Source organism: Schistocerca piceifrons, chromosome 1 (assembly GCF_021461385.2).
Source record: "Schistocerca piceifrons isolate TAMUIC-IGC-003096 chromosome 1, iqSchPice1.1, whole genome shotgun sequence".
Classification (NCBI taxonomy): domain Eukaryota; kingdom Metazoa; phylum Arthropoda; class Insecta; order Orthoptera; family Acrididae; genus Schistocerca; species Schistocerca piceifrons.
Genome location: NC_060138.1, coordinates 947786567 through 947807170, shown reverse-complemented (window position 1 = coordinate 947807170; position 20604 = coordinate 947786567). Strand labels below are relative to the sequence as shown.

The following is a 20604-nucleotide window of genomic DNA, read 5'->3' as shown; positions in this document are numbered from 1 at the left end:
AATTTTACCCATTGCTTACGTTAAAAAAAAACAATGTTTCTTGAGGACGTTAGATACAGTATGACAATTTACTGTACATTTGTACCTGTTACAGGGGGTGTTCCTCATGTCGTCGCCGCACTGAGACATAGTACTGCTCTAGTGTCTGCAGTGAACTATGAATTATTTCGAAACCATCCAGATCATCTCTTAAATCTCGAGAACACTGTACCATTCGCTCCTCCAGTTCTTCAACCGCACAAACGGGAGTGCTGTACGGTCTTGATCGATTTATCCACCTTGGACAATACTGTCGCGTTATGTCGTCCTACATCAGTAGCAAAATATGCAATGCCTCATCGTGCAACTACCACGGTTTAGCAACCATGGTCCATGAGTGAAATGAAGCCAAATTACATGATGACGTAATCGACAGGCTTACATTTCAGATACGTTTCTGTTAGCTTGGAGAATATTTGATACTGAAGTTAGTGGCGGCTAATAAGCACATGGACTGTTTCTGGCTCTACTGTATTTATACCCCTGTCAATTTCCGCTATTAATTATTACAGCCCGTATACACGTAGAGAAAATATTTTGTATACCTAGACTAAGTGGACCAATAGAAAATTTATGTACGATTTAATAGTAAGTGGCGTCGATTGTTTTGAGGAATGTTCCTATGCCTTACATATCGAAGTGTTCGCAACATATTCTATTTGATCAACAAACATCTGGACATGTATTACTGGACATTAATATGAGATATGTCCACCATTCACCTCCGTGACAGCTTAAATTTTAGTGGGGGCTGCCCTCAAGGGCTCAGCATTAATTTGCTGGGTTCGGGCTTGGCGACGCCGGGGTTCGTCAGCTGAGGACTGCTAAGCGCCGCCAGTCCTCCGACACTGTAAGCGCTGGGTATGATTCAGCGACCACTGTACGCCGCGGCAGAGGAACGTTGTATGTCATAGAAAATGGGAATCTTGGCTTGATCGCTGCGAGGATTGTAAAAACTTGAACAAAAAACACCCGCAATCTCAGGGTTTGCTGCTCGTTGGCAAGATCCACGGCTGTTGAGGTGAAACAGTCGTTAGCGGGCAGCCTCTGGGAAACCTACCGCACCTCAGTTGTGTGAGGCACTCGGGGCTCTGTCTTGGTATACTTCCATTCCCCTAGCTGCTCGAGGGATTGAGATGGACCCCTCGAAATCTTCTTCTCGTTCTCCCAGCGGAATAGGAGTGCCACTGGTAAGTACTAATACCCAGTCGCTCATGAGTCCTCGTATAATGAGCCCTCCAGATTCTAGAGTTGTTACGAGTAGTTTAGTATTTATTAACAGAATGCACCCTGCTGGTCAGAATGTACTTTCGATAGCTAAAAGAACAAACAGAAACGTTTAGAAAGTCTAGAGTTGCACGGACATTGAAATCGGTCAAGTCTTTACGCAGTGGGATACTAATTGGTCGCAACGTCTAATTCCCAGCAGATAACGAGCCTTCAGAAAGGCAGATACTTTGGGGAACAAGCCACTGAAACTGTGTACCACACCACGTTGAATTATATCAAACGTGTTTCGACATGCCCGGATGTTGTGGATATTTCCAAACTGAAAGTTGAGTGGGCCCAAGAAGGAATAGTTGATGTACAGAATATCATGAAAAGGGTGGATACCGATCTTATTAAATCCGCCTCGTTTACACTGACTTTCAGCAACACGAAACTTCCAGAGTAAGTGAAGGCAGGGTTCCTTCTCCTCAGCATACGGCCTTACGGCCCCAACCTTATACACTGTTTAACAGCCAAAGAGATAGGCCACTTGTGGCAAATGTGGTAAGACTGCCCATGAAGGAGTTAGCTGCTCATCTCCTCCGAAGTGTGTAAACTGCTCTGGACATCAATCTCCACATGATGAAATTGACTCTGAGGCTCTAACAGACCTTAGAGAACAACTTCCCTGACCATTTCTCCCACTGAGAGACCTCAGCTCCAATAATGTATTACGGGGCTGGACCTCTACTTCCCCTCAGAGTTGGGTTTTGGAGCGCCTCAAGACATCTTACATACTGTGCGTCCTCAACACCGGCACTCACACTCGTTTCTGTATGCCACTCGGTCACTCTCAGCCATCGACCTCTCTTTCTGCTCTCCAGCCTTTGTGGTCTCTGTTCAGTGGGAAGTCACAGATGACCTTCATTCCAGTGATCATTTGCCAATCTGCATTCACCTTTTTGATAGAGCTCTCCTTGTAAGTACGAATCCACGATGGATGAACAGCAGAGCCAACTGGACACTGTTCAGGCAGCTGGCTGTGTTTGAGTGCCGTAACATCATACAGGAGTGGGTGGACCATATCACACAAGTAATCCACCATGCTGCTCAACTCTCCATCCAATCATCCTAGAAGACCATCTGTTCCTCGGCGGGCTGATGAGTGCTGCTCAGTCATTCAGGTCAGGTGTACAGTCCTGCGACAGCTTAAGAGTTGCCCAACGGCGGTAAACGTCGCAGCCTTTCGATTAGCGAGGGAAAGGCTCGACGCAGCATCAAGGACAGCAAGAAAAGGTCTTAGCAAGTGTTCCTGGACTGTTTATCAACCGTTCCACTACTTCTACTATAGTATGAGAAGCCATTGGGAAGATTTCCGGTAAAGGAACTATATAGATGTAGGTATATCGCAATGCTATTGACTCAGGGGTGTCTCCAAACAACACGTGGAGGTATTACACAGACAATGGCAGAGCATTTTGCACTGACTACTCACTGCCAGCCAGGAGCAAGTGTTCCGTCGTTAACGTGCCACCAAGGAAAGAGGTGTGTTGAACTTCACGTCTAACAGTTCAGAGTTCTACAACTGCCCTTTCTCCAGGTGGGAGCTGGATTCAGTACTGTCTGCGTGATGTGATGTATCCCAGCCTGGAACTTGAAACATGCGTTAAAGGAAGTCCTACTTCAACATTTTAACTCGATATGGCATACAGGCAACTTTCCCGACTCATAGAGGGAAGCATTTTTGATAACTCTTGTCAAACTGAGGAAGGATCGAATGTGTCTAGTAGTTACCGGAGCGTCGCCTTAACGAGCTGTTTAGGAAAGATATGGGAATGAATGATTAACCGTCGTCTGGTTTGGATGTTAAATACCAGACAGCTCCTAAGTCGCTCTTAGCGTGAATACATTAAATTTCGATCCACTATCGACAACCTGACCCTTCTAGAGGCGGCTATTCAGCAGACTTTCCTACGTAAGTAGCATTGTATAGGTGTATTTTTTTTTATATCAATAAGGTGTTATGATACTTCTTGGCGATTCAGTATTCTACAACAGTTCCACCATCTCCCCATCTTAATTTCGTCCTTCTTATCAAAGTGATTTTTTCGTTACCGAGTTGAACAGTTTCGAGATGGAGAATGGTGTTCCTCAGGGCAGTGTTTTAATTGTTACCTTCTTTATCGTATCCATAAACAGTATCACGTTCATGGTAAGGAGTCTTACAATTCTCCTTATTTGTGGACGATTTTGCAGTTTTCTGCTTCTCCTCCAATAGTGCAATAGCGACTTGTCAGTTGTAACTCACAGTGAAGAGGATGGAGGTGTGGGCTGCAAAGAATGCTTTTATATTTTCTGCAGAGAAATATATGTGTGTTCGTTTTAATCGTTCTCGTCGCATTTTTAATTTACCTGAATTGCGTATGTGGAACACCATCCTCCCTTTTAAAGAATCTGTGCGGTCTTCTGGCCTCATTTTTTACTCCAAACTGTTTTGGTTACCACACCTAAAGGACCAGAAGGCACTGAACATTTTGAAGTGTCTTAGCCACAGGTCTTGGGGAAAGGATAGGGCGCATCTGCTCCAATTTTACAAGGCTCTCGTGTGATCACGGCTGGACTACGAGTACACAATGTACGAGTCAGTGAGGCCTTCACATCTGAAGGTCACTGACGCTGTATACCATGAGGGAATCAGGCTGGTCAGGGTCCCTTACAGGACGAGCGCCATACCCAGTCTCCGTGCTGAGCTGCGGAACCACCGCTTACCATCCGGCAGCAGCTTCTCATGGTACGTCAGGCATATCAGTTCCTCACTACACTCAGTTCCAGCTATGGAATGTCTCTTTGCCAACCGTCAACGGGCAATGTGACCGTTCGGAAACCGTGTGAAATGTATGTTGCTGTCCTTTGCCGTGGGGCACGAATTGGCTCAAAACTGGTGTTTTAACCAACTGTCACCTTGGTTACAGAAGAGCCCCAGAGTAATTTTAGATTTTGTGCAGTACAGGAGAGACTGCACTCTAGCTTCTATTTTTAATATGCTTTTTTCCAACATTTTAAATGAGCACCCTGATTATATAGCTGTATTCACAGATGGGTCAAAACAGAGGGCTCCGTTGGTTGCTCTGTCATTTTCCCGCATCGTGTCCTCACAGAAGTTGCTTCCAGAGATTATTGTAATCGATGTCGAACTACCCGCAATCTTGAGGACACTGGAGCAAATGAAATATGCCATGCCTGCTAAATTCCTCATCTATTCCGACTCCCTGAGAGCCCTTCAGTCACGTTTGTATTCAGCTGCTAAAGTAGTCCAGGACACCCTGCTCTGGATACAAAGGTTTGGGAAGATGATGTCCTTTCTGCTGGGTGCCAGCACACACTGGTATTGCAGGAAACGAAAGGGCAGATACAATCGGTTAGTTCAGTGTACCAGCATGCTGTCATCTCACTGTTGATGTTTCGATGTGAAAATGAGTGTCTGGAACATACAACAACCTCCGTCCGGTAAAGCCCACAACGCAGCCTTGGTGTACCTCCTTCCAGCCACGCGGACTGGACTAGGTTCTCCTTACTCGTCTTCGCATAGGTCACAGCCCTATAAAGCATGGCTTCTTGCTTCGACGAGAGGACCTTCCAGTGGGTGGCGCCTGTGACGTGCAGATCGCTGGACGCCACATTTTATTAGACTGTGTCCAGCCAGCGATCAGCGGCAGATTTGCCCTCCAGTTTAGGAAACGTCCAAACGAATATGGTGAGCGTTTTTTTAACGTTATATGGTTTCTCCAACTTGTTTCCAAAATGTTAGGGAGAAGTTTTTAACGTGTTAACAGGATGACTGGCTCACCCGTGGTTTTTTTTTTTTTTTAAGTTGTCAGCCAGTCACATTTCCCTGTGCCTTTCTGTCGTTTTACTTGTGTTTTAATCCCAGATGTAGCATTCCCCCTTTCTCCATTGTCTTAATACGTGTGAAATATAGTGATTGTGTAGGTCAAAGTGAGTGAGGTGGGAGTGAGAGCATCAGTGTCATTTTATAGGTTTCCTTCTAACTGTGCGTCAACTACTTGCGTAGTTTTAACCACATTCGGCCAACGGCCTTGCCGCAGTGTAATACCGGTTCTCGTCTGATCAATGAAGTTAAGCGCTGTCGGGCTGGGCTAGCACTTGGATGGGTGACTATCCAGTCTGCCGAGCACTGTTGGCAAGCGGGGTGCACTCAGCCCTTGTGAGGCAAACTGAGGAGCTACTTGATTGAGAAGTAACAGTTCCAGTCTCGTAAACTGACATACGGTGACAGCGGTGTGCTGACCATAAGCATAAGCCCCTCCATATCCGCATCCAGTGACGCCTGTGGGCTGAGGATGACACGGCGGCAGGTCGGTACAGTTGGGCCTTCGTGTCCTGTTCGGGCGGAGTTATCCACATTAGTTTCTTTTAATTTGTGCCGAACTATCCGCGATCTTGAGGGCCTGGAGGAAATGAAACCTGCCTGCTAAATTCATCATTTGTTCCTACTCCCTGAAACAGTCATCTATCCCAAACGGTTCCTCCTCTTTTTTTGTATTTCGACATAACAGTCATCAAGGTGTGTGACTGAATGAAATTTAAAATATTAATTTGACACCAAAAACGGTCGTTAAGCCACAGTCACTAAAGCAATGAAATTTTTGAAAGATTACATAACTACTGTAGTTTCAACGCAATGAGTCGTCATTTTCAAATGTAATCACAAACATGGACAACTACAATAATAATTTCAACCACACGTCTTTCAGATATAACGAGAGATACACTAAAACGATCAAACTGAAGCAAAGGCAGCAGAAATGGGATACAAGACGTCATGACAGTTTTTGATTGATCAGTCATTTCACACCTTAATACAGTGTAGATGAAAACTGCATTAGTATGCAAGATATTGCATACACTTGTTTGTGGCCTTATTTTGGGCTTGCTGCACGTTATAAGATTATGAAACGCGAGCCTTTGTTTGCAAAATGCATCACTGCTGGGCGTAATGCAATTGCATATAACACCTTGAATCTTGATGCAGTTTTCATCTACACTTCATGAGAGTGTGAAATGACCGATCAACCAAAAATTGTCATGACGTCTTGTGACTCGTTTCTGCAGCCTTTGCTTCAGTTTACTGGTTTTAGTGTATCTTTCCTAATATTTGAAAGAAGTGTGGTTCTAATTGTTAATGTAGTTGTCCAGGTTTGTGATGACATTTGAAAATGACGACTCAACACGCCGAAACTAGTTATATAACCTTTTAAGATTTTGTTGTTTTAGTGACTGTGGCTTGAGGACCGTTTGTGGTTTCAAATAAACGTTTTAGGTTCCTCTTCTGTGTGCAGTACATAATGGTGTAACATGTATTCACACACTTCTACATTTAGAGTTTCTTTAAGCGCGATATAGGAACCACACCTTAATCACGTAAACCACCCATATAGCGTAGCACCGCCTCCCCTGTACTTCACTGGTGCCAAGAAACGTACTCCAAGCATTACCTAGACCCAAAACCTTCCATCGGGCTGTCACAATGTATAGCGCGATTAATAACTCCAAATTACTCGCTCATGGCGCCGTTCTTTATACTACCTCAGGCGTCGCTTAGGACGGCAGAGATATTTACCTTAAGCCGTCGGCACACGGACCGTGCTGTCGAACGTTAACGTTGAGCGTGCCAAGTTCAACGTGCTGCAGAACGCTCAGGAACGATGCGACTTGTGCATACGGTACGTGGGCCCCAGCGTGGTATACGCGATCGCAACGCACTCCAGCGGCAGTTGAGGGATGCTTCTAGTTCGTAGATCAAACTGTTTACTCAACGGGCGCGCGTAAAATTCTCACGTTAGCTCTATTAAAACGCACATTTCCTCCATCGTCCACGAAAAGGAAAGTACCATGTCCAATCAATGACACAGGCTTATAAAAGTTCCATTACAAACAGTGCGCTACAAATTTGGAATACTTCTCCGAATAAGATAAGCATTATTTCATCATTCCCACATTTTAGTAAAACCCCAAGGTCAGTCTTACTTGATCACCAGTAGCAGAATCTTTGCAACTTGAGAATTACGAAGCGTAAAAGAAAAAAGAGCAAAATATCTTTATACAAGTAGCGCAAGCTGTCCTGTAGATTGAGCCAATCGAACAGTCACCCCTCAAAGAAAGGTGAACTTATATTTACATAACATCAAATATTATAGCATATACTTATATTAAACTAATAAAAATGTATCAGAGCGTAATAAAAACGCGATTGTTAGTAAAAAAATCTGGAAGTGTTGGGACGCGAAGCACTGCCCCAATAATGACTCATTACCGGACAGAGACGCTAGTCATTAGGATTTTTTTTCATTTTGTTCGTTGCGGACGTCACAATTATATCCGTTCAAGTTCGTTTGTTGATCGTTCCACTCAGTTTTTTTATTACAAAGGCCAACCGGCTTTCTGACCGAACACGCTGAGCTACCTTGCCGGCAGCTAAACCTACAACGTGCGCCTAGGATTTAATCACGTTGTCTTACCCCTTCTATAAACGTTAATCGTAGATACTTATGTTACTAACTGAAATTTAATTATAACAAATTGTACCAAGAACAATGCGTTTTGGGTGGATCTTCAGTGTGTCGCTGCCTTAAAATAGCCTACTCTCATAATAAGCAAGTTACAATAATTCTTTCGTCACGAATATGATGTTTCTCATTATTTTATTGGAACGAACCACATAACTAACAACGGGTTTTCCAGTGATTCTCAGTTTTCTGGTGCTCAGAAACGGCATATATACATATAGGTTTGAAATGAATGCCAGTATGGCCGGCCGGTGTGGCCGAGCGGTTCTAGGCGCTTCAGTCTGGAACCGCGGGACCGCTTCGGTCGCAGGTTCGAATCCTGCCTCGGGCACGGATGTGTGTGTGATGTCCTTAGGTTAGTTAGGTTTAAGTAGTTCTAAGTTCTAGGGGACTGATGACTTCAGATGTTAAGTCCCATAGTGCTCAGAGCCATTTGAACCAATGCCAATATGGCGCCTAACAAGTTTGTACTGAAGGGAGACGGCGTGCGTGTGACGTTGGTGGCGTTGTGTCATCTCATTGGTCAACGCTCGGACGCATGCTCAGAATATCTGACATGCCAGATATTGCTCTGCACGTTCGGAAAGACTCCCGAACGTGGTGTTCCACGCTATGACGTCAGAAACTCGGCACGCTCAACGCTCAACGTTCAATGCACGGTCCGTGTGCCGACGGCTTTACGAGGAGATGCTCAAGCACTGTATCCCATTCTTTTTAAATCCGTCACACTGTCAGTGTGCTAGCTAGATCGCAGGTAGCACTTTGGAACTCACGAATGATTCCTTCCGCTGATTTCATGCGGTTTTTTACGGCCATCCTGTGCAATGCTCGACATTCCCTGTCCGTCAGTACATAAGGACTGCCTGATCTTCGTTTAGCAGTGGTTGTTCCTTCGCGTTCCCACTTACCAGTAAAATCACTAACAGTTGGGTACGACAGCTTTAGAAGGGTTAAAATGTCCCTGATGGAATTGTTTGTCAGGTAACATACAGTGACTAGCCCACATTCGAAGCCACTGAGCTCACACGACTGTCCCATTCTGATGTTATTGCTTCTCTACTACCAACACAGAATTTCCCGCATTCTCTTATACTGGTGGTTCCGCCTCATGTGTCATCTAGTGGTCAGTTCCGAATTACATAGGGAAGTCCGGATACTTTTGATCAGATAGTGTCTGTATTTGTAGAGTAAGTCAGAGATGCAAAGTTGGTGTCTTCCCGCAGGCTGCACAGTGAGACCGGCGGCGGCGCGTGGTGCCCCCGCAACATGGTGACGCGGGCCGCCGAGGAGTGGCTGCAGGTGGAGCTGCACTCGCTGCACGCCGTCACGGCGGTGCGCACACAGGGCCGCTACGACCACGGCCGCGGCCAGGAGTACGCCGAGAACTACCTGCTCGACTACTGGCGACCGGGGCTTCACTCCTGGACCAGGTGGAAGGACAAGATAGGCAACAAGGTGAGACGGGCACCTAGGCTCTCACTGCTGATACTACCACTGACAAAAATACGAGGGCAGTTCAATAAGTAATGCAACACATCTTTTTTCTGAAACAGGGGTTGTTTTATTCAGCATTGAAATACACCAGGTTATTCCCCAATCTTTTAGCTACACAACACTATTTTTCAACGTAATCTCCATTCAGTGCTACGGCCTTACGCCACCTTGAAATGAGGGCCTGTATGCCTGCACTGTACCATTCCACTGGTCGATGTCGGAGCCAACGTCGTACTGCATCAATAACTTCTTCATCATCCGCGTAGTGCCTCCCACGGATTGCGTCCTTTATTGGGCCAAACATATGGAATCCGACGGTGCGAGATCGGGGCTGTAGGGTGCATGAGGAAGAACAGTCCACTGAAGTTTTGTGAGCTCCTCTCGGGTGCGAAGACTTGTGTGAGGTCTTGCGTTGTCGTGAAGAAGGAGAAGTTCGTTCAGATTTTTGTGCCTACGAACACGCTGAAGTCGTTTCTTCAATTTCTGAAGAGTAGCACAATACACTTCAGAGTTGATCGTTTGACCATGGGGAAGGACATCGAACAGAATAACCCCTTCAGCGTCCCAGAAGACTGTAACCATGACTTTACCGGCTGACGGTATGGCTTTAAACTTTTTCTTGGTAGGGGAGTGGGTGTGGCGCGACTCCATTGATTGCCGTTTTGTTTCAGGTTCGAAGTGATGAACCCATGTTTCATCGCCTGTAACAATCTTTGACAAGAAATTGTCACCCTCAGCCACATGACGAGCAAGCAATTCCGCACAGATGGTTCTCCTTTGCTCTTTATGGTGTTCGGTTAGACAACGAAGGACCCAGCGGGAACAAACCTTTGAATATCCGAAACCAACAGAGATGTCAAGTTGAGCACTGAGTTGTTTGATGGTGATCCGTCGATCATCTCGAACGAGTGTGTTCGCACGCTCCGCCATTGCAGGAGTCACAGCTGTGCACGGCCGGCCCGCACGCGGGAGATCAGACAGTCTTGCTTGACCTTGCGGCGATGATGACACACGCTTTGCCCAACGACTCACCGTGCTTTTGTCCACTGCCAGATCACCGTAGACATTCTGCAAGCGCCTATGAATATCTGAGATGCCCTGGTTTTCCGCCAAAAGAAACTCGATCACTGCCCGTTGTGTGCAACGCACATCCGTTACAGACGCCATTTTAACAGCTCCGTACAGCGCTGCCACCTGTCGGAAGTCAATGAAACTATACGAGACGAAGCGGGAATGTTTGAAAATATTCCACAAGAAATTTCCGGTTTTTTCAACCAAAATTGGCCGAGAAAAAAAAAGTGTTGCATTACAAGTGTCATCCATGAATTGCCTGGAACAACTTCATTCGTGGTACAGGAGAACGTAATTTTACAGCCAACAAATGTTATTGGACCAGACAGTATCTCCTGTTGCGAGACAGGGCTTGGTGTCTCATCAAAACTGAAAACAGTTTTATAAACTGGCATTCTGCTCCTCCTAGTGTATCTCCTACGACGGTACGGCATGGCTGTGTGCTGCGTGCTGCTGCCTGCAGTCGACTGATGCAGAAACAGGAAGCGCGCCGAGCGCTCCATTCACGAGCGTCTTATCACTACGTCACTTCCGCTCATAAACTTTGATTTTTGCCCGACGCGGCCCTAGTAATACTAGGGGCCGCGTCTCGCTGGCTGCCTCGCTAAACGGCTAAGTCCCGCTCAAGGTCAGCCGCCTATAAGGCGGCGCACACAGCCATAGAAATTCTATGGCTGTGTGCGCCGCCTTATAGGCGGCTGACCTTGAGCGGGACTTAGCCGTTTAGCGAGGCAGCCAGCGAGACGCGGCCCCTAGTATTACTAGGGCCGCGTCGGGCAAAAATCAAAGTTTTATCAGCGGAAGTGACGTAGTGATAAGACGCTCGTGAATGGAGCGCTCGGCGCGCTTCCTGTTTCTGCATCAGTCGACTGCAGGCAGCAGCACGCAGCACACAGCCATGCCGTACCGTCGTAGGAGATACACTAGGAGGAGCAGAATGCCATACTCAGACTGTCATACTCTCTCTCTAGATACGTATAAACTATTAGTCCAACAGAAAAAAATGAACAGGACATTTTTGTAGGGAATTTCATATAGTTAAATTTTGTACTGGTCTACGTTTTCGCTAGAGGCCGTCGTTTTCGAATTATTCAAATAAACGTACAAAAGTGACCTTCAAAGACGTTTTTCTTGAAGAACTCGAAAACTTTGGCTTCCAACGAAAACGTTTCCCAGTACAAAATTTAAGCACAGTACATTAATTACAAAAAGGCTCTGTTATTTTTTTCTGTAGGACTAACAGTTTGCACATAGCGAGCCAGAGAATATGAAAATCTCACTGTGGTTTCTGAAAGTGTTGCGGGTCGCATAAAAAAGAATCGATAGGTGGAGCTGACTCACACTGTGTAGGCCTCGCGAAAGATGCTACCTTGAGCAACCACAATTTTCTTCATTTTCACTCACACGCATTTCGCTAAAGTTTCAGCATCGTTCATTTTTATTTTCTCAGTAGTACATACTGATGGTCATAAGATGTACTGCCAACGACAAGCCGGCCGCGGTGCCCGAGCGGTTCTAGGCGCTTCAGTTCGGAACCGCGCGACCGCTACGGTCGCAGGTTCGAATGCTGCCTCGGGCATGGATGTGTGTGATGTCCTTAGGTTAGTTAGGTTTAAGTAGTTCTACGCTCTAGGGGACTGATGACCTCCGATGTTAAGTCCCATAGTGCTCAGAGCCATTTGAACCATTTGAGCCAACGATAGACAGCTACAGGAGCATCAGTATGTGCTATTAAGAAGATAAAACTGAACCCAATGACGATGATGAAACTTTGCAGAAATATATTTGGATGAAAAAGAATGAAATTGTGTTTGCTCAAGGCAAATTCATTTTCAGCACCTATTCATTAGAAAGCAAACACGTGCAAATAGGGAGATATAACATCAAAATGAAATGAATACCTCAATCATCAATCAAAATGAATATATCTAATCTTGTGTACAGATATATAAGCATTTGTTTTACCACGGCACCTAGTAGAATAAAAAATGTTTCTAATATCTGGATATTAGTATTAATTTCAGTTGTCACACTGAAATGTGGGACTTTTATGGTTCCACTTTCCTCAAAACATAAACTGTTTTTCACTCCGTTTTGTTACCCACAGTTGGTTGCATCTGTGGGCTGTCATATGTGGGCCTCGATTTACTTCTGTTAAAGTGTGATTCACTTGTAGCAGGAGTTGAATGTCAAGGTTTAGGCCGAAAATATAATCTGAATATTTTGTTGTAAATGTTAATCTTAATGTGCATCAGTTAAGTACTGAATTTAACAAGAGGCATTCTTTGTTACGTTTCTTGAAATGACAGCATGTTCTCCTTTGCAAAGTTTCCTGCTCGTGTAACTTCACATACAGTTAAATACAATGTAATAAAATTTTCCAACTCCTGAAAAACTCAGACCCCGTGCTGGACGGGATAAATATTATGGAAAAGAAAGAAGTAAAGTTTTCTTTTGCAAAGTGGCTATGAAATGATAGCTACCTTTTCCTCGACAGATGATTTCTTGTTCGCGCAAATTTCGCAATAGTGATCGTGTTGCTCTTGCGATTATGGTTTCTTAGTGTAACGTGAGTGATGCATTTTTAATCACAGTTTGTAAGCTGTACCGAATAAAGGTCACCCTGGCAAATTGCGCTAGTGGAGACGAATAAGATTGCTTACATTAGTTACGAAAGTATGCTTTAAAGCGGGAGGGAATAAATTTACACTGGAAGTAGATTTCTTGAATAACAAGAATTGTAGGCAATTTAATCGAACTGACATTAATTTGAATCGATTTCATTTGTGTTGTAATTTTCTTGAATGTACTCTTAGTATTCCTCAAATCTTGTGTTTTCATATATAAGCATTTGTTTTAACACGGCACCTAGTAGATATAAAAAGTGGTTCTAATATGTGTATATTAGTATTAATTTTAGCTGCCACACTAAAACGTGTTTTTATGTTTATAAGCGGAAAAGATGCAAAACCAGAAATAAGCAAGGAAGAGAAATCTGAAAGGTGGAAGGAGTATATACAGGAGCTATATGAGGCCGGTGAACTTGAAGGCAGTGTTATAGAAATAGAGGACGACGTAGATGAAGATGAAATGGGAGATATGATACTGCGAGAAGAATCTGACAGCGTACTGAAGGACCAAAGTCGAAACAAGGCCACTGGAGTAAACAAGCTAATGGAATATAGTCGAATCAAATCAGGCGACGCTGAGGAAATTATGTTAGGCCACGAAACACTTAAAATAGTAGACAGGTTTTGCTATTTGGGCTACAAAATTACTGATGGCCAAAGTAGAGAAGATGTACTGTCGGTTGAGAATGGCAAGAAACGCGTTTCTGAAGAAGAGACATTTGTTAACATCGAGAATATACTTTAAGTGTTATGAAGTCTTTTCTGAAGGTATCTGCTGACGCGTTGCCATGAATGAAAGTGAAACATGGTGCTGCAGAAAATGCTGAAGATTGGATCGGTAGATCGCGTAGCTTCAAAAATGGTTCAAATGGCTCGGAGTACTATGGGACTTAACATCTATGGTCATCAGTCCCCTAGAACTTAGAACTACTTAACCTAACTAACCTAAGGACATCACACAACACCCAGTCATCACGAGGCAGAGAAAATCCCTGACCCCGAATCGCGTAACTAATGAGGAGGTCTGAGCAGAATTGGGGAGAAAGAAATTCGTGGCACTACTTGACTAACAGAAGGGATTGGTTGATAGGACACATTCTGTGCCATGGAAAAAATCGCATGGCGTTAGGTCGGGTGAACGTGGAGGCCATGCGAAGCAAGCCCTGTCATTGGGCCCCTTGCGGCCTATCCAGCGCTTGGGTACATTGAAGTTCATCCAATCGCTTCCTTCGCTATGCAATTTTTTTCCTTTGGGGCTTCATCAAGGATCGTGTGTACGTGCCTCCGCTACCAGCAGACTTCCCTGAATTAAGAAACCGGATTTTCATTGAAGACACACGTATCAACGTTTGGAAAGAACTCGGCTATAGACTTTATGTGTGCCATTTGACAAATGGTGCTCACACTGAACATTTATAAGGTTCTTCGTAAAACTGTGTGAGTTGCTCTTTCATTTGACATACGATTTATGACTGTAAGTTTAATATAATAAATATTATAAAGCGTTAAAACCCCGATATTCATTTATAAACACCCTGCACATTCATGGCTAAATTACGCGAGTGGTGTTGACGAGTGTGAGGAAGACATCTGCACGTAGATTGCGATGATGATTCAGATTCTGAAATTTCTGGCAATGAAAGAGATGTTGCAATAAGCAATGATCATAAGAGGGCTTGTTATGGGAAAAAAGTGTACAAGTGGTCATGTAAACCTTTTATGGCAGAAAACAGGGCACAAAAACATATATTGTTCCTCAATTGCCAGATATAAAGGGTCGATCAAGTACGCTTCTTTACAAAATATCACTGTTGAGCATAATCGGTAACAAATACTTGCAATAATGTACAAATGTAAAAAAAAAATACAGTGTCATATCCAGTTTTTAATGGTTCACCTTGACCCATTAATGTCTGTATTTGCAATCAATTGCTTAATTTTTTTACTAATCCACCTACTAGAAGGGATGGAATCAATACGAGTATTTTCCCTTAATATTTAAAGTTGAATTAAAGCAACTTGTATGAAGTAGTGTCAACATAGAATATTGTTTTAATTGCTGTGTCACTTAAATACTACTCTGTACAATCAGAAGAATGCTGAAGATTAGATGGGTAGATCACATAACTAATGAGGAGGTATTGAATAGAATTGGGGAGGAGTTTGTAGCACAACTTGACAAGAAGAAGGGACCGGTTGGTAGGACATGTTCTGAGGCATCAAGGGATCACAAATTTAGCATTGCAGGGCAGCGTGGAGGGTAAAAATCGTAGAGGGAGCCCAAGAGATGAATACAGTAAGCAGATTCAGAAGGATGTAGGTTGCAGTACGTACAGGGAGATGAAGAAGCTTGCACAGACAGGATAGAGTAGCATGGAGAGCTGGAACAAACTATTCTCAGGACTGAAGACCACAACAACAACAATCAGGATATCAGATTTGAGGTTTCTGTATATCAGAGGGAAGCATAAAGCAAAGTGATCTTGTAGATCTCAGCTCACAAACGATGTCTCAACATAAGTACCTCACACGTTAAGGGTTAATGTCTTCAAATAACGAATAACAGTGATATTTTTACTAAAGAATGACAGAGTCATACAACTGTCACTGATCAAAAAACGAAGGTAGTAGAAACCACAAAATTAAGAGCTCTTTTACGGCGTCCCAAAGCCTCTCTAGCTGTGTGATCTGTATATCGGAATAATTTCAGCTTAAGTAGGCGGGATAAGAGCAGTCGGCCAGCAGACATGCCCGGGGTGAGTGTGCAGGTGTGTGTGTGTGTGTGTGTGTGTGTGAGAGAGAGAGAGAGAGAGAGAGAGAGAGAGAGAGAGAGAGAACAGCATGCCGGCCGGATAACACGCCGCCTGCAGGGGGACGCAACGCGCGGAATGCTCTCGCGGCATTCTCCACGGCTGCCTCCACTGATACTGGCCGCCGTGGCACAGCGGGGTGGCCGATACCGGGGCAATGCAAGATAAGAGACAGCACAACTAGGCTAGTTGTACAGCATCGCACTATCGCACTTTTCGTGAGAGCTCTGGGGGGCCGCGAGCGCGTACAGGGCAGTGAACTGGTTCAGTACTTTAACATACTGGTGGTGAAGAAATGAAACGACACTGCAAGCCATTAAAACTTCAACACAAAGAAATACAGAAAAATAGCCCTACCCAACAAGTGTTGCAGTGCGACGGAAAGAAAAAAAAACCGTTTTTGGTTTTATAACCTGTTTGTTGAAGCGCTTTTGGATACACAATATTACGGGTTTTTTCGTCTGGTGCATACACGAATAAGTCAGACGATTTCCCGACGAGTCAGCATGTAACAGTTTTCCATGTGCGAAACATGTATTTCCCAAATTCAGTCCACGCACTTGTGGCGACTGTTTCTGCGCCTTCTTGATGGTCACTGAAAATGCGAGTCACAGCGGATACTACAGTAGTAACGAAAAGTATGAATGGCCCCATTCTGCATTGCTGCCAAATTAACACAATATGGCGGCAATAGATGTGGCAATGTCGCAGTGACGTCATGGGGGGGATTCAAATTTTGGCGGAAAAATAGGTCAATTGGGCTACCGCCACTAACTTAACACCTCTGCCCTCCCGGAAATTTGCGGAAAAACTATTAGGTCTGTGTTGGCTGCTGGATATTTTTGTGTACATTTCTCCCCTCCCCTTCCCCCCCCCCCCTCCCCCAAAAAAGTCGGGGAATTGGTGAAAAAAGGACTCAGTTTGTGCTGAGCTGCCGGATAGGATGGATGTAAGTCTTTATTTTGGATGCAGTGTTTACTTAAGAAATTTGATTTGTCATTGACAGTACCTCCATCCACTGTGTTCACCATGAGGTCTGGAGTCCAACTGACCTAGTGCACAGTACAACCACTAGAAGGCGCTGTCTTCCTTCCCCACTCCCCTCGTATGACATAATCCAATATAGAGGTCTGGGGGAAAATGGCGGGAAAAGGACTCAGTCTGTGTCTAGCTGCTGGACTTGGGAGGATGGATGTAATTGTTAACTGTGTTCAGAGGATGAGACGTCTGTGCTGGAGGAGGAGGAGGAGGAGGAGGAGGAGGAGGAGGAGGAGTATATTAGCTGTTACCATACACCTGAGGACTGTGTCCATAGCAATGATATTTGGTGAAGACAAATACCTTTCATGAAATAATGAAGATGCAGCAGGATGGGGCTAAGTTACACTTTGCAACCCATGCATGTGCTGTAACAGTAGATCATTCGATAAAAGGCCAGTCAGTCATCGGAAGTGCAAGAGGCAAGACCTTCACTCAGGTGTGCGTTCTTCGATGGAAGAGAGGCCACTCACCAGCTTACGGCATGGCCATGTGGTACCTACAGGAGCGGCCACATACTTCCTGTCACACTCTAAATACCTGCGGCCTTCCTCGTCCTTCCCATCATCAGCACATGTATTCCTTTTGTCATTCAACACAAATTGCTTCAGGAGTTATTACATTTGATGATGCAGTATGTGACCTCCCCCTCACTTATCGACCTTAATGACAGTGAAAAATTAAACCGCGTGTACCTAATGGAAATTTGGGAAAAGCAATCGTCACCGAAGTTAACCTGTCGGTAAAGAGGGAGGAATGGGTTACATCTAAATGAAAGGAAAAATGCAAATGAAACTGGTGGAAATTAATTTTGAAAAGGGGTAAAGTTAATAAAGAAAGTAAATGTGCGGCCGTTACGTTAACAATTAACTAGCGGTAATTAGATATTTGAGATTTGGGGGAAATTACGGTCGCCAGTCCTATGTACAACTACTATAATAACTGAAAAAGAAAGGTTATTACACATACAATTAGCACTAAAAGCGTGGCAACTGAAGGTTGACACGTGTAGTGTGAAAACTGAAAGTTTGTCAGAAGTAATAAATTTCGCTACACTCTGACTTAATTTAGCAAAAGAATTAATAAAACCTGAAAATCTAAAGTTAATTTAGTGACTGAAGTTAATAGTGAGCTTTCTTTCTGAAGCACATCGAAATTCAGTAAAATACGGTTAGTCTTGGACTACCTCAACAATCATTTCAAAAGCTACTTGAATCTACGCAATTTAGAAATAAGAGATTTAACTTTGAACTTGAATTAAATGATTCTGAACAATCAGCAATAGTAAAATTTAGTACGTAGCAAGCTGAGCTGCAGTCACAGGTAAGCTAAAATATGATAACAAAACTCGCACTCTTAATTTGTGCTTGTGTAATCTAAATATTGTAGCCAGCTATGAATACCTTAATTGAACTTTGAAATTAAAGCAGTGAAATCGAATGATGCTGGCGTTTGAATTTCAACGACACTCGGGTTCATTCCGGAAAAGGAAGGGACCCTGCTTGGTAATGCAATTGGGACAATGAGCAACAAAGGTTCATGCTACGTTGCTGTAATTTAGTTATGAAAATGGAACAGTTTGAAAAGCTGAGGTCTGTCACACAGTTCTAAAACTTTACGTACTTCCAGTCTTCCTTGTTGGTTCATTGAAGGTTTGAAGCCGTCGATCGAGGAGGTGGCGACAGTCACTCATTGTCGGCCGTCGCTGTTGCAGAAGCTGGATGTTGGCGCGCCTTCTTCTCGACACGGTCACCAGGCGAAACGGGCTCTTGATGTGCGCCAGCTAATGCTTCCCGTCCGCGACACCGTGTCAGAAACTATCACAGCAAGTCGAGCGCAATTATATGCTACCCAACCCCGAAAGCGCGGCAACTCGCGGGAGCGTCACCCAACACACCTGCTCCACTGCACCACCCCAGCCAGACTCTGCTCTGCCCGCGCTCCACGCAACAGAGTTAACACTACCAAAGATCCTAAATACTTTGGTTCTCCACACGACCTATCGATGTATTCGTTCGATAGCATAGTTTTCCCTAGGCCAGACCCAGCGTAAAAATACAAATAATATTTACAAAACAAACCAATTATAAATCGACACAAATGCATATATATACAAATAGTAAAACAATTACAATATACAAAGACACAGAAATGTTATATCTTCAGGTAACAAAATAAGAAAAAGAATTTGCAGTGCAATAGATGGAAATAGGAGGATATGCATTTCCGGCGTTACAAGTATATTGTCATATGTGTAACTTGAACATGTCACAGGAACTAAGGAACTATAACAGAGAGAGAGAGAGAGAGAAAAGGTGACGCAAGAATATTTAAACAATTGTACATATTTTTTCTGAGGAATACCTCCACTCTTGAACACCGACTCTGAAAAAATATCATGGCACACTTTTAATCCATCCCTGAGACACTTCGCGTGCTTTGTGGGAGGTATCGGTGTCTTTCAGCATGAGCTGCTTCAGGAGTTATTAAATCTAATTGAATATGCTATGAAATACGGAAACTATCGCCAAAGACACTTTCTCTATTACACTGCTCTGCTACTGTCGAGGAAAGCTTGAATTTTTCGGTGTGAAACCCGCCAAACTGCTGCTGCTACCAGTGTGGCAGCAGTGTCCGCCATTTTTTTCTGCAGACAGACAAATTACGAGACTTTCAGCGGCAAAACTATTTTATACAAATCGAAAAAAAAAGCATGCAGCAGCCATGCAGTACTGACAGTTAAATTCTGCAAAAGTGGTCTACAGATCATGAAATAGGAAACTACCGCCAAAGACACTTCTTCAATTACACTGTCGAGGAAAGCTTGAAATTTTCAGTTGAAACCCATCTCCAACCGTACTATATCACCACATACCATATCGATGTAGTAAAACAATTCCTATCCTGTGCCATACAAAATCATCACTTCTGCATCCTACATATCAACCACCAGAAACTCGTACATATACCATAAAGGCAGACAGATACCAAAAATCATAAGCACATGCACTGTATATAGTCTTCGCAGCATTAGATATTTCCCGCGAGCTCGATCGGTCATCTACCGTGGCTGCCCCTGCATACACACTGGCCCCACGCGCGATCAGGGAGCCCTCAGGGGACCGCGGTCTTTCTCCGAACTGGTGTACAAAAGTTGGGCCGGTTCCCCTTGGCACAAAGACTATACTGTTTCCGGCCCCACCATACTTGTTTGATGCCATGCTTTCTACAGCCATCTCCAAACTCTGGGACTGCAAGAACATACGCACTTTCACATGTTTTGCCAGAATATCATACCATTTATGCGATAGTCTTCGATATCAAGCAATATACTACGGATCGTTTGCGCAGTATAATTCCGAAGATAAAGACTGAAATTATACCTCTAGAGACCCGAAACTTTAGCCAAGGGCAGTGAGGTGGAAAGTGCTGCAAATCACTGAGTAATTAGAAACTCATTTTGGCTGCGAAGATCCATACCCAAAAACTCGAAACAATTGGGCAAACTAATTGTTCCACTCGTATTTTTTTAACAAATACCGATGTCAGTGATACAACAGATTCCAAATGATACTTCTACTTTACGTAGTCAACTCAGGTGTATCTCATGTGTAGAGAGCCAGCAAATGTCTCTTCCAGCCTTTTTTTTCCCCCATGTAGATTCACACACCACAATCGTTGTTATCTCATTCAAATACAGGCGGGGAATGTGCCGCAGTCGTCAAT

The 20604-nt window shown here is 44.1% G+C and overlaps 1 protein-coding gene across 3 annotated transcripts in view; it reads left to right on the top strand.

Moving 5' to 3' along the window:
- LOC124804854 (discoidin domain-containing receptor 2-like) overlaps positions 1–20604 on the top strand; it is a 923862-nt gene that overhangs the window by 659733 nt on the left and 243525 nt on the right. For all 3 annotated transcript variants that reach the window (XM_047240882.1, XM_047240630.1, XM_047265604.1), the window contains exon 4: positions 9059–9290. In XM_047240882.1, coding sequence (XP_047096838.1) covers positions 9059–9290 — 232 coding nt within the window. The remainder of the gene's footprint in view (positions 1–9058; positions 9291–20604) is intronic.